The following is a 14,678-nucleotide window of genomic DNA, read 5'->3' as shown; positions in this document are numbered from 1 at the left end:
TAATTTGTAACTGGGCAGTGTCCCGGGCCAACCAATAGCTAAGACTGCCCCCCCCCACACCCCACCCTCCCTGACCCCGTGGGACTTAAGCACTCAGTCTGCACTGGTACTGCCTAGTGACGAGGAGTTTGGAGCAGGTTTGGTGCTGGGGGGTGGAGGTGGGGAACCACAGAGTGAAAGGCCTGGGGAGGGGGGTCTTCTAGTCTCCGTCCCTCTCTCCTCCAGTTCTCTGCTCGCTTTTACCTCCAAAGTCTCTGCGGAGGTTTCCACTGGAGACTTGGGTCTCCTCCTCCTCCTCCTCTTCTCCCACCCCCGCGCCCTCCCCAGAGCTGTTGTGCCCAGCCCCCTCTGGACCTCCCGTCCCCGCCGCCTGTGGCCTTATTGTGTGGCTAACGCAGGACCCCTCGACGGAACAGATGGACGGAGACCCGGGCTGGGGGAGAGGGAGGGCCGGCCGGTGCCGGGAAAGGGGAGCGGTTTGCGGAAAACAAAACGGAGGGCGGGGCCAGGGAGAAGGTGGTCCCCGAGGGAGGAGGCGGGGTTGGGAGACCGCGGCCGGGGCCCGGACCCGAGTGGGGGCGGGCCGGGGGATGGGGTGGAGGCCCCCTGAGCTCCCAGCCTCCGGCCCCCGTTCCGACGCGGGCTGGCTTCGCAGGTCGCGGCAGACGTCGCCGCCCAGATGGCCTCCAGGCTGACCCCGCTGACCCTCCTGCTGCTGCTGCTGCTGCTGGCAGGGGTAAGTGGCCCCTTCGCGGGGTGGGGATGGGACGGGGTGGCGGTGGGGCGAGAATTAACCCTTCAGGCCCCGGAGAGTGAGGAGAGCTGCTCCTGGATCCGCACGTGTCAAGTTTGCACCGCGTTCTCCCGCGTGCAAAGAGCCCCGGACCCGGACGGACGCGGGTTCTAATCCTGGCGGGCCACAAGCTGTGTGGCCCTGGACGGGTCCCCCCTCCCCGTCCTGATTTATAAAAGAGAGAGGAGACCCCACCCTGCCCACCAGACTGGCTTGGCTGGAGGATCACCCACCGAGGGCAAGGAGAGGATAGCGGTGGCTGAACCCGAGCCGAGCAGAGTAGGGGCTGCTGTGACGCTGGTTCTCCGAGGGGGGCCCCAGGAGGGACACACCTGGGCCTCAGTAGAGGTTAATGACAGGGAGGTCCCAGTGCTCTGGAGGTCGGGGATAACAGCTAAAAGCTCAGGTGCAGGAGAAAGGTGATTTTTTTTTTTTTTTGCTTGCTTCCCACTCTGTGGGTGCTGCGTGCTGTTTGGGGGAGTCGGCTTCCTGGGTGCGCTTTGAGATTCAGCAGATGATGTAGTTATGAGCGATGGCGGGGGGGGGGGGGGACTTGACTCAGAGACCTGGGTTTGACTCCTGGCTTTTCCTTCCAATCTCTGAGACTCTGGGCTAGTTACTTAATATGTCTCAGGATCAGTTTCTCTGTCTGAAAAAATGGGGATAATACCTGGTTTCTCAGCTGGGGAGCTGTTGACAATTAGAGTTGGGGAAAAAAATCACTGAGGGGCAGCCCTATGCTGATGTGAGATGTTTTGTAGGACCTCCGACCTCTCCCCACTGGATTCTAGTAGCCACTTCTCTCCTTATGACAACCCAAAAATGCCACCAGTCATTGTTAAATCTCCTTTGAGAGTCAAAATGGCCTCAAATGGTCTGTACTACCTTTTCTGTCTGCCCCTCTCCCATTTCCCCCATCTTTCCCACCCTTTCTTCTGTCCTTCCTTTGGGAATGCTAATTGTTTGCAGTACCCACCAGCGGGTTCCAACTGACACTTTGAAAATCCAGTTCCCCTAGAACAAGGGCCAACAAGCTGGAATGTCTCTTGCTGACCAGGCAAATGAGTCAAAACGGGTGGATATTTTAAGATGACCATCCCCTACATGTCAGCAGTGGGTCAGAGAAAACAGAATCCAAGATCACTCCTTTTCTTCTGCAGAGAATATCCTAAATGCTCTGCCCCTAGCATTGTCCCAGCTCTCAAGAATAGTGACCTTAGGGCTGGGATGTGGCTCAGTGGAAGAGCCCTTGCCTTGCAAGTATGAGGCACTGGGTTCAATCTTCAGCACCACATCCAAATAAATCAAGAAAGATATTGTATTAAAATAAAAAAGAATTGTGATCTTAGTCTCAAGGCAGGCCCTTCACCGGCCAGACTGTAACAGAAATTACTAAGTAGTACAGAATGTTTTGTATATCCCCAGCTCCTCTTCCTGCTTTGAGCATTTCAGGGGACTGTGCTGTGGATGAAAAATGAAACTCGGTTTCTTGGACCACAGGGCAGAGCCTCCTCAAATCCTCATGCCACCAGCCACAGCACAGAGGATCCAGAGAGCCTGCCAGAGGAAAGCAAAGGCATGAACTCGGAGGAAGATGTCTCCAAGAGTCAGTCTTCCGGGCCAACAGCCAGCTTAACAACCAACTCGCCCACCACATTGACAGCTAACACCACTAGTGAATCCAACTCCCAACCAACTACCCAGCTCCCCACCAATCCTCCCACTGGGCCCTTCTGCCCAGGGCCTGTCACCATCTGCTCTGATGTGGACAGCAAATCAGCGGAGGCCAAATTGGGGGAAGCCTTGATCGATTTCTCCCTGAAGCTCTACCATGCCTTCTCAGCCACGAAGAAGGTTGAGACCAACATGGCCTTTTCCCCGTTCAGCATAGCCAGTCTCCTCACGCAGCTCCTGCTTGGTAAGACTGACTTCTCTCCAGGCCAGAGGTGGGACCCTCTCATAAGTGTCACCAACCCAGATACCTGCAAAGCTATGCCACTGGGAGGAAGCTGTAAAATGGGCTACATGGGGGTGTTGGTGGTGGCATATCTTTTTATTCTTGAACATTCCTTTATTCCAAAATGATTTAATAGGCATTATGTCTTATAAAACCTTGTGGACTAATCAAGAACATAGACAACAAGGTAACCCAAAACCACCATGGTTCAAAGTAATGCTATAAAGGAGATGAATTCATCAGAGGTTGACCTAGAACAGAATCATGGTAATGCTTGCTGTGTGACCTTGGCAGGTCACTTTAACCTCTCTGAGCCTGAGCCCTGATGTGTGGAGATGGTGATATCTCAAAAGATCAAGAAGCAGGGGCTGGGGTTGTAGCTCAGTGGCAGAACACTTGCTTAGTATATGTGAAGCACTGGGTTCGATTCTCAGCACCACATTAAAGAAATAAATAAAGACATAGTATCCATCTACAACTAAGGCTCTGGAGGCTGAGGCAGGAGGATTGTTAGTTCAAAGCCAGCCTCAGCAAGTGCGAGGCGCTAAGCAACTCAGTAAGACCCTGTCTCTAAATGAAATACAAAAATAGGGCTGGGAATGTGGCTCTGTGGTCGAGTGCCCCTGAGTACAATCCCTAATAACCCCCCCTCCCAAAAAAAGAGCTCAAGAAGCAGCAAGGTGCAGTGGTGCACATCTGTAATCCAAGGGACCCTGGAGGCTGAGGCAAAAGGATTGCCTGGACAACTTAACCAGACCCTGTATTAAAATAAAAAATGAAAAGGGTCAGGGATGTAGGTCAGTGGTCAAACACCTTTGGGTTCCATCTCCAGTACAGAAGAAGAAGAAAAAAAAAATCAAGAAGCAGATAGATAGTCTAGAGCCTGACTTGGTTTGAGGCCAAAAAAAGTATTACACCCCCTTCTCTTCTGAGGGATTGCTGTGAGGTCCTGTGGTGTAATTCTCCCAGGAATTGGCACTAGCAACATGGCACAAGCAACTTAACAGGAGCAATAGAGTGAGAGCTGTCACTCTGGAGGGGAATTCCAGGATGGCTACTAGAGGCCCTGCTGTGAGATATAAGATCCTCCCTCTGGAGTCCCAGAATCCTCACATCCCACTAAATTGCCAACAGCACCGAGATCCCCAGTGAGGACAGACACATTGTATCCAAGTTGCCAAATGTCTCCAGTCACTTGGTTTCAGTTTATTTATTGCCCAAAATGTACAGCTCAATTCCTGCCTCCTCCTTTCACTTTATTACCTCTGTGCCCTTGAATTCAGTAAATTATTTGCTCTCTTACACCTCGGTTTCCTCATCTGCATAATGGGAATAATAACTGTCCTTCTGTGGAAGACTTAGGGTAATGATTCAGTGAGATCTGGAAGAAGCACTTAAAATTCCTGAAACCCAGTGAGTGCTCAGTAAATTTTAGTTATCACTTCACAGAAGACGTGCACAATAAGTATTGAATAATGAAGGGATAAACTGGAAGGGTGTGAGCATCCATCCTCTTTATGACTTTCTGGATTCTGCTGTAAATAGCCATCTAGCTTCCCTGCCTGTAGGGTGAGCCAACTAAATAATGGTTAATGTGGGACAGGCAGTGTGGTTAGACCTGGCTTTGAGAGATGCCTGGGTTTAAATAGAGAAATAGGAAAGAGGAAGGGGGATATTCAAAAAGCCTAAATGGAAAAGCTGAACTCTGGGATTACTCAAGATTCCCCAGCCCCCATCTTTGTGACCTACTTATTGTCTTCCAAAAGAAGGCTCTAGTTCCGGTGTTCTGTGATCCCCTCCATAGCAGGGAACTCAATCCTGCTTCTAAATGGTGGGTCCCCCACTTCTCTTGCAAGAACCCATCATCGCTGTCTTTTCTTGTAGGGGCTGGGGATAGCACCAAGAGCAACCTGGAGAGCGTCCTCTCCTACCCCAAGGACTTCGACTGTGTCCACCAGGCCCTGAAAGGATTCTCGTCCACAGGCGTCACCTCAGTCTCTCAGATCTTCCACAGCCCAGGTGAGCATTCAGTGAGGGCAGCAGCTACAGAGGACCATCCTGAGGGTCCTAATTGGGAAGAGAAGGCAGAGGGAGTGTTGGAGCTAGAATATTGGGAATGGAGTCCAGAGGAGGTAAGGGCATTGGTAGGAGGATCTAGTAGCTGAAGGAGCTGGATACTCCCCTGGTGAGACCTGGGAAAGTCATTTATATTCATTGACTTTTTTAAGGGGTAGGGGAGTGGTGAGGCTACCAGAGGATTGAACTCAGGGGCACTGGACCACTGAGCCACATCTTCAGCCCTATTTTATATTTTATTTATAGACAGGGTCTCACTGAGTTGCTTAGTGTCCCCCTTTTGCTGAAGCTAGCTTTGAACTTGAGATTCTCCTGCCTCAGCCTTCTGAGCCACTGGGATTACAGGCATGTGCCACCGAGCTGAACATTGACTTCTTTTAGAATAGAAATGAAGGGGGTGGAGTTCTTGCCTAGCATGTGTGAGGCCCTGGGTTCAATTCTCAGTACCGGGGGAGGGAAAAAGTACCAGTAGAATAGAAATGCCCTTTGTATTCATTAATAGGTAGAGCTAGAGAGCCATAGACCTAAAATAGACAAAAATTCTTTTGCTAATTTTTAGGTCAAGGGAATTTTGAGACTCTAATTCTTTGTTCTTTTATGTTATAGGAATGTGCTATCATTTACATGTATTATATTATTAAATAGCCAATAATACTAATCAATTATAATATACTTCCAAAATGATCTAAAGCATTCGTTTTTAAACCCGAGCACTAGGGGTTCTACAGAGTTGCTTCAGCAGTAATGATGGGGCTGGGTATCATGGAGGCTGAGTGGTGGGGAGTGGGGCATCTCTCTATGAGAGGAAAGTGGACCCGATGGTCTCTGAGCTCCTACCCAACCTCACTGAGACCCATTTATATTGTGAGCTTTAGAGGTGATGTGATTTGAAAACAGCTCTGCTGCTATAAATAAAAAGTTTAAAAATTACAGATCTGGTCTAATGCACCTTTTATAAAAGAGGAACATTTTCTGTCTTTTTTTTTTTACTGCAAGCTATATAGAATATAGAAAATACAAAGAAGTTTAAAAAAGAAAAGAAAAGAAATAAAACTCACCTAAAAAAATCCTCTTTAATATGGAAAAGATACCGAGTGTGATGGTGGTGCACACCTGTAACCCCTGCAGCTCAGGAGGCTGAGGCAGGATGATCATGAGTTCAAAGCCAGCCTCAGCAACTTAGTGAGGCCCTAAACAACTCATGGGACCTTGTCTCTAAATTAAGATATGAAAAAGGCTGGGGAAGTGGCTTAGTGTTTGAATGCCTCTAGGTTCAATACCTGATTTTTTTATATATATATATAAAACAATATATATATAATATATATATATATATATAACACACACACACACACACATATATATATATATATATATGAAAAAATGACTCAGAGGTGTCAATAAATATTACATTTACTTCCTTGCTATAAATCAACTTTATCCTTTTTTGCCCCTGAAAAATACAATAGTATTTTAGGGCTTCTCCCCAGGCTGTGCCAGGGCTCTGGGTCTTATGTTGTAACTAAAACATCAGCAAAGCCTGGGGAAATATCTTTGATCTATTTAGACCAGGAAATTTTTCTTTTTCAAACACTGGTTTTTGTTTGTTTTTTAACTTTTTTCCAGTAGATTTGGGCTTTGGAGGGCACAAGTCAGGAAGTCTTATCATGAACTGCCCCCTAAGGCCAGGAAGCAGTCTGTTCCCTGGTGAATGGAGGGGGGAAAGGAGGGGAAATACAAGCGAATGGCCGTTAACATCCCAGTTGTCTTGCCAGGCAGGCCGTGGTCACGTGGCCAGCAGAGAGCCCAGGAGTTCCTCTCCTGCTCTCAGTTCAGGGTTTGCTTCCTTTGGGCCTCATTTCTGCATCTGCGACAGAGGCGTGGGAGGGAGCCCTGCTTCAACATGAGCAGATGCCATCCTGGGAAGCTTGATCACTCGCCGAGCTTGCTCTTGGGACTGGCAAAGGTGTTCAGGGGCCTCCCTCTGTTGACCTGCCCCTCAGACCTGGCCATAAGGGACAGTTTTGCGAGCACCTCTCAGAGTCTGTATGGCAGCAGCCCCAGAGTCCTGAGCAATGACAGTGATGTCAGCCTGAAGCTCATCAACGATTGGGTGGCTGAGAACACCAACCACAAGATCTCCCAGCTCCTGGACAGTCTGCCCTCTGACACCCGCCTTGTCCTGCTCAATGCTGTCTACCTGAGTGGTAAGGGACACCTCCCAGGTAGTATTCTCATTTGGGGTTCTTCCTATCCTCCTGGCTTCAAAGTCCACCCAACCCTGAGTTCCACAACCATATCCCAAAGTGCCTGTCCCACTCTTTGCTAGGAGAGTCTTTAGTTTCTCTTCATCCTTTCCCTAACTGCATTAGAACACCCTTTCTTCCCTTTAGCCAAGTGGAAGCAAACATTTGATCACAAAAAAAAGATGGAGTCCTTCTACTTAAAAAACTCTGAGATACAAGTGCCCATGCTGAGTAGCAAGAAGTATCCTGTGGCCCATTTCACTGACCCAACTTTGAAGGCCAAGGTAAGTTCCTGGCCTATTCCCCCCTCCTGTTTCAGACCTCGGTTTCTGCTGTGGCCACATCATTTTGCAGTGCATCCTTACAAAGCCATCATTTCTACTCCTTCCATCTGTATTTCCATTCTAACTTTTGCCCTCCTCCTTTCTCCAGTCTTGACGGAGCCACGCATTCTGTATTTTAGATAGAAAACATGATTCTGAAGTTTCTTGATTCTGCTGCATCGAATGGCAACGAGTGGCCATGCTGCTATTCTGGGCATCTGTTTCTCTTTTCAGTCAGCCCTCTGGGTGGACTGGTGGCTTCACGAGTCCTCTGTGTGTATGTGTGTGTTCGTGTGTATCTGCGTGTGGCATGCATAGTATGTTCATAGGTATATCCACGTGGGTGCATATGTGTGGTAAGGACATGTTTGCACACGTGGTAAAAGGCATAAGTTCCTAAGCAAAAATTGAACAATGATTTCAGTAGGTGGGGAAGGAAGGAATATAGAATATGGAGCCCAGAGGATTCTGGTTATTGAACTATCTCATGCCCGGTGACCAGGTGTGTCAGCCTTGTTGGAAGTGCAGACAGGAATCTGTAGGATAGAGATCAGTGGGGGTGCCTCAGTAGGAGACTGGGAAGGAAATCAGCTTTCCTGGTCAGCCAGGTTTGTTCTGTCCTGGGAGCTTTCTCGAGCTTTTCTCTGCCTGGATTCTTCTTCATTCAGATCTTCTTTAGTTATTTGAGTGTCAGCTCAGAGGTCAATTGAATGGAGAAGCCTTTTCCCCTTTCAAATAACTCCTTCTCACCGGGCAAAGTGGCACACACCTATAATCCCAGTGGCTTGGGAGGCTGAGGCAGGAGGATAAAGAGTTCAAAACCAGCCTCAGCAAAAGCATGGTGCTAAGCAACTCAGTGAGACCCTGTCTCTAAATAAAATACAAAATAGGGCTGGAGATGTGGCTCAGTGGTTGAGTGCCCCCAAGTTCAATCCCTGGTACCAAAACAAAACAAAACAAAAAAACCCCAGCTCATTCTCATCCTGTAAATTCACCCCATCTTATTATATTCATGGTACCAATCACCATCCAAAATTATGTCATTGATTTGCTTATTTGATTATAGTAGTGTCTATCTCCCTGAGATATATTGTCTTTCTACTTGAGTATAGGGACCCATATTGTTTGTTTCTTTTCTTTTTCTTTTTTCACCATACTAGGGCCTTGTACATGTTAGCGCAGTACTCCACCACTGAACCTCCAGTCATATTTTTTATTTTGAGACGCTGTCTTGCTAAGTTGCCCAGGCTGGTCTCAAACTTCTGATCCTCCTGCCTTAGCCTCCTGAGTTGAGTTGCCGAATGGCTACATAGGCTTGCACCACTATGCCTGACTTTGATTTTCTTTTCAAACATGTCAAATGCCTGACAGTGCAGAATTGCAACTCTACATGGCCATTATCATCTTAGTACCTAAAGCCCATTTGTGAACTGCAAATTAAATTTAAAGAGTAAATCAACTCCCAAGTAACATTCCAATATCATTCTCAAACTTAATGAAATTATTCTGTACCTTTTTGCCCCAAAGCATAAAAATTAGCATATCAGATTCTTTTAAAAATTGTAAATAAATGGGTTCAATCCCCAGAACCACATACATTCACACACAAAATTGTAAATACAGGCCAGGTGTGGTGGCATGTGTCTGTAATCCCAGTGGCTCAGGAGGCTGAGGCAGGAAGATGGTAAGTTCAAAGCCAGCCTTAGCAATTTAGTGACGCTCTAAGCAACTTAGCAAAACCCTATCTCTAAATAAAATATAAAAAGGACTGAGGATGTAGCTCAGTGTTTGTATGCCCCTAGGTTCGATCCCTGGTACCAAAAAAAAAAGAAAAGAAAATTGCAAACACAGATTACCTGAGTGTAATCCCTGATGTTAATGTTATTGAATTGGTTTACTATGTCATTCCCATGCTAAATTCCAAATCTTCCTGGGACTTCGGGTGTTTACCAAGTATAGGAGTTAGATTTGCTGACGCTGGTATGTTGAGGTCATTGGCTTAGAAATTCAAGACCACCACATGGTAAATATTTTTGGTCAGAGATTCAAAGTCCATCATTCTTCAAAGTTCTTGTCTACCTCCTCACCCCAACCGTAATGTCATCTAATGATACTCCTCTCTTACTGGAATTTTTCAGCCTTGGCACTGTTGACATTTGGGTTGGATAATTCTTCCGTGTGGGGAGCTGTCTTGTGGGATTTAACATCATCCTTGGCTTCTACTCACTAGAAGCCAGTAGTAGCACTGTTTGCACATCCTGCCCCACCCCATTGGCCAGGCCACCAAAATGTCTCTAGCCATTACCCAATGTCCACTAGAGGAGACATTTGCTCCAGAACAAGAACTACAGGTCCTGCACCTTCTCACATACTTATTTTTTTTTGGGGGGGGGGTGGGCAGGGGAGGCGGCATCAATTAAAGTCCTTTTTTTTTTAATCTCACAATGCCTTTAGTTTATTTATTTTTATGTATTGCTAAGGATCGAACCCAGTGCCTCACATGTGCTAGGCAGATGCTCTACCACTGAGCAACAACCCCAGCCCCCAGTTAAAGTCCTTCTGATGGCCAACTGGAAAGCCAGGCTAAGCTGAGCCTGGGAGCCATCTTGAATGCCGAACCAACAGATCAGCACTTAATCTCATCGGCAGTGAAGTGCCATCAAAAGTTTTTAATGACCCGAGCATCGTAGGTGCACTACCAGTGACTCAGGAGACTGAGGCTGGAGGATGGCAAGTTCGAGGGCAGCAGATAACTTAGGAAAGACCCTGCCTCAAAAACAATTTTTTTTTTTTAAAGAACTAGGGATTTAGTTCAGTGGTAGAACTGGGTTTAGTCCCCAATACCACAATAAAAAAAAGTTTTTAAAGGGATTGACCTGGTAACTCTGGTGACTCTTGTAGATTGTATACTTCGTGCACAACCCACTTGGCAGAAAGGAAGCAGGGCCCTCACAGGGGTGATCCCTTGCCTGTTACTGCATAGCTGCTAGTCAGTGGTAATCAGGGATGAATTTTGTGCGGTTCCTCTGCCTCTCACTAGCACAGTTAGTCCAGCCTGTTGGTTTTGACCAGCTGGGAACTCCATTGCATAGCACAGCACGGGACTAGTTCCGGCTGCTACTTGTCGAAATAGCACACACTGGAGACAGCCTTGGAACCCAAGGTGGGGGCCAGGAGAGAGCTGGGGAGGAAGACGGAGAAGGTGCCTGTCTTATCCTCTAGGTGGGGCAGCTGCAGCTCTCGCACAACCTGAGCTTTGTGATCATGGTGCCTCAGAAGCTGAAGCAGCCTCTTGAAGACTTGGAGCAGGCTCTCAACCCCACCGTTTTCAAGGCCATCATGAAGAAGCTGGAGCTATCCAAGTTCCAGCCCACTTACCTGATGATGCCCCGCATCAAAGTGAAGAGTAATCAAGACATGCTGTCAATCATGGAGAAACTGGGTGAGTCCCGGCAGCTTGAGGTTCCTCTCAGGCCATCAGAGGATGAAAGTGAGGGTGTCCCCTAAAACACAGCATTCTGGGGTTTTTTATTCATCCACCATCTCGGGTGGTCCCTCAACCCTGCGAGTTAAAGGAGTAGGTGCTATTGTCCCATTGGATCCCACTGAGGAAACACACTCCAGAAACTCTATGAGGACTTACTCAGAGTTTACATGACCTACCCTTGAGCTAGTTAGAAGCAAACCAGAACACCAGTACAGATCTCCAGTTCTCTTGGAGGCTTCTACTATGGCTCACTGTGACACAGACACTGAGTGAAGTGGCCAAGGTGGGTCATGGATGCGCCTCCCCCAGAGGCATCTGTAACAGTCAACCACCCCATGAAACACATCTGGGCATGAATTTGGGAGAAGCAACAGAGACTCCATTTCCTAGCCTTTGGCCTCAGGCCTAGATCTGTCACTTCGTTTCCTGTGATAGGACCTGACCACCCCATACACAATCTCACTTTCTAGGATGTGGCATCTGCTTTACTCTGCATTCCCATTTGATCCTTCTGGTCATCAGCTGGGTGGCGGTTTCTTTCCCCACCCCAAACAGTTCTACAGCTCTCTGCAGACACAAACTGTGTGTCCTCCAATTTAAGTCAGATTCCCCTATCAAGAGAGAGCGTCAGATCCCATTCTTTAAGAACTCAGTCCCTGCAAGACCACCCCGACACAGATACCTGTCTCAAGACTAGGATGATACCCATGCTTCTGAGCAACCATCTATGAACCAGAGGGTCCCACAGCCCCCTCCCTGGGTTTCGTCTTTGTTAGAATATGGCTGACAAAACTCAAGGAGCTGCTTTGTTTACTAGTTTAATTATAAGAAAGGACACAGAGAAATAGCCAGATGAAAAGGTAAGTAGGGCAAAATCTTGAAGGGTCGCTGGCAGGGAGCTCCTGTCCCCAGGGGATTAGAGTGCACAACCCTTCCTGCACATGCATGTGGTCCCTAACCGGAAGCTCTCTGAATCCCATACTTTAATATTACTTTTATGGCAGCTTTATTACAAAGGCCTGAGTGATTATTAACTCACCCACTCCCTGCTTCTGTCCCCTCCGTAGAGGATGGGGAGTGGGGCTGTCATTTCCAAGCTCTGATCATGACTTGGTCATGCCGGAGGTTAGCCCCCATCCGGGAGCCCACCGAAAGTCACCTCTTTGGAAGAAAAGACACTCCTATCACCAAGGAGATTCCGAGGGAATTAGGAGTTTAGTGTCAGGAGCCAGGGTCAAAGACCAAATGTTAGAACAAAAAGATGTTCCTAGCTCCCCTATTTGCTAAGGCAATTGTGAAGGTGTTAGGAGCTTGCTGTTAGGTATTTTAGGCAGAGACCAAGATATGTATTTCTTATTATTTACAGCATCACACCCTTGTAGGTGATCTTGGTTCGTAACAAATGACCTCTCTCTCGTAGATCTCTTTTCTTCCAAAGACCTTGGGAATAAAGAAGCAATGACATCATTTTTCAAGGGTATTTTGGAGGTGGGTGGGGATAAGGCCTCCCATATTTGAGAAAGAGGGCTGGTTGGGCCCACTGATAGAGGATTCCACAACCCGGACCAGAAGGCACCAGAAACCACAGTGTGGAATCTGACAAGCTGGGGAGGAGGAGGAAGAGAGTGCAGGGCCCTGAGACTAATAGAAATTTTAAGGCTCCATCATTTGAGTTTCCTGCTGATCTCTGACTTTGTTTTTCTCTGGGTTTGCCCTAGAATTCTTTGACTTTATAAGTGACCTCAACCTGTGCGGACTCACAGAGGACCCGGATCTCCAGGTGTCCACAATGCAGCACCAGACCCTGTTGGAGCTCACTGAGACAGGTGTGGAGGTGGCGGCAGCCTCTGCCGTCTCCATGGCCCGCAGCCTGCAGGTCTTCGAGGTGCAGCAGCCCTTCCTCTTCCTGCTCTGGGACCAGCAGCACAAGTTCCCTGTCTTCATGGGACGGGTGTATGACCCTAATGTCTGAGATCTGTGGGGGATCAGGTTAGGGTAAGCCCTACCACCCAAGCCTCAGCTCTCCCACTTGAAGCTATGCCACTGCCTGCCCAGCCACTTTCCACCTAAAGGGCTCTTGTCTCCAGCCACTTTCCACCTAAAGGGCTCCCTTAGGGTGTGGCAGAGCGACCTGCTTCCCCATGGCCCTGTCATGTTTTCCAGATCACTTTTTGCAGCTTTCTCTGGTTCAAGTTCACCAAACTCTACAAATAAACCCTGGCAGACTATGGTTTCTCTCATTTTCCTTTGGATAGCAGCTAGCTCAATATTAGGCAACCAGAGTTGCCATGCTCCCTCTATCAGCTAGCTCTTGCTGGATCATAAGTCATTCTAAAGTTGGTAACTTAAAGCAGCAAGCAACCATTTATTATTTCCCATGAGTCTCAGGATTGACTTGGCGGTCTTGCTGATCTGGGCTGGACCTGGCCCACCCTCCAGGGGCTCACACATACATCTGTCATAGTTAGCCAGTTGGTTGTGGGATGACTGGTCTTTGATGGTCTCAGCTGGCACTTGTTGGCTCTCTTCCACATGTCTCCTGCATCCTTCCACCAGATTAACCTGAAATGGCAAGGTGCCAAGAAAGAAATCAGAAGCAGACAGTCTCTTCAGCCCACATCTGCTTGCATGCATCAAGTCCCATCAGCCAAAGCAAACGATGTGGCCAAACCTACAGTTAAGAGTGGAAGGGTTCTACAACATCATGGGGCAGCAATCCATTAATGAGGATCCTAATGCAATCCATCTATAACAGTCCTAATCTTGTTTTTATCTGTCTACAACAACTGTGACCATAGTAATTGTAGCTGACATTGTTGAGATTTGCATAGGCATGCTACAAAGACTTTTGCAGACATGTGATCCTTTTTTCCTCTTCCTCCTCCATCTCCGGCCTTTCTTTCCTTCTTTCTTTCTTTCTTTCTTTCTTTCTTTCTTTCTTTCTTTCTTTCTTTCTTTCTTTCTTTCTTTCTTTCTTTCTAATTACTTATTTATTTTTAATTTTGAGACAAGGTTTTGCTATGTTGCTTCAGCTGGCCTCAAATTTGTGATCCTCCTGCCTTAGCCTCCCAAATCACTGGGATTACAGGCATGCACCACAGTGCCTGGCTAGACATTTAATCCCTGCGATAATCTTACCTGGTAAACTCAGACTGTTCAAAGTCATGCAGTTAGGATATGGTAGAGCTGGGATTTGAAAGCAATCTCTATGATTTTTAAATATGTCTAAAGACATACCTACTGTCTTCTAGGTCTTTGACCTTCTCAAACACCTGCTTTTTCTTAATATTTATTTATTTGAAAAAAATTTATAGAATGCTTTGTACTATGTGAAGCACTGAGGATGTAAAGATGAAAACCTAGTGCTATCCTTAAAACCTGTGGCCTGAAAGGAAAGACAGATAGGAAAATAGATCCCAGGGCTGGGGATATAGCTCAGTTGGTAGAGTGCTTGCCTCACATGCACAAGGCCCTGGGTTCAATCCCCAGCACCACACACAAAAAAAGAGATTCCAGCCAGGTGTGATAGCACAGGCCTGGAGTCCCAATGACTCAGGAGGCTGAGGCAGGAGGATTTTAAGTCCAAAGCCAGCCTCAGCAATTTAGCCAGACCCTAAGCAACTTATGGAGACCCTGTTTCAAAAAATAAAAAGGGCTAGGGCTGGGGATGTGGCTCAGTGGGTAAGTACCCCTGGGTTCATTCCCCTATCCCAACCAAAATAAAATAAAACAAAAATAAATAAATAGAGATTTATTATTAGGGATTGGCTCACCTGATTATGATAGCTAAGAAGTC

General features: G+C 47.3%; 1 protein-coding gene across 1 annotated transcript; it reads left to right on the top strand.

Moving 5' to 3' along the window:
- On the top strand, positions 1-13,110 carry Serping1 (serpin family G member 1). The gene is made up of 8 exons (XM_005331586.5): positions 1-137; positions 656-736; positions 2,294-2,711; positions 4,635-4,769; positions 6,830-7,033; positions 7,220-7,356; positions 10,618-10,837; positions 12,601-13,110. The coding sequence occupies exons 2-8, from the start codon at positions 680-682 to the stop codon at positions 12,852-12,854; spliced, it is 1,425 nt and encodes a 474-aa protein (XP_005331643.1). The 5' UTR covers positions 1-137; positions 656-679; the 3' UTR covers positions 12,855-13,110.
- Positions 13,111-14,678: the final 1,568 nt, after the last annotated feature.

This window comes from Ictidomys tridecemlineatus, chromosome 4 (genome assembly GCF_052094955.1).
Source record: "Ictidomys tridecemlineatus isolate mIctTri1 chromosome 4, mIctTri1.hap1, whole genome shotgun sequence".
In the NCBI taxonomy this organism is placed as follows: Eukaryota; Metazoa; Chordata; class Mammalia; order Rodentia; family Sciuridae; genus Ictidomys; species Ictidomys tridecemlineatus.
This window is presented reverse-complemented; position numbering and strand designations above follow the sequence as displayed.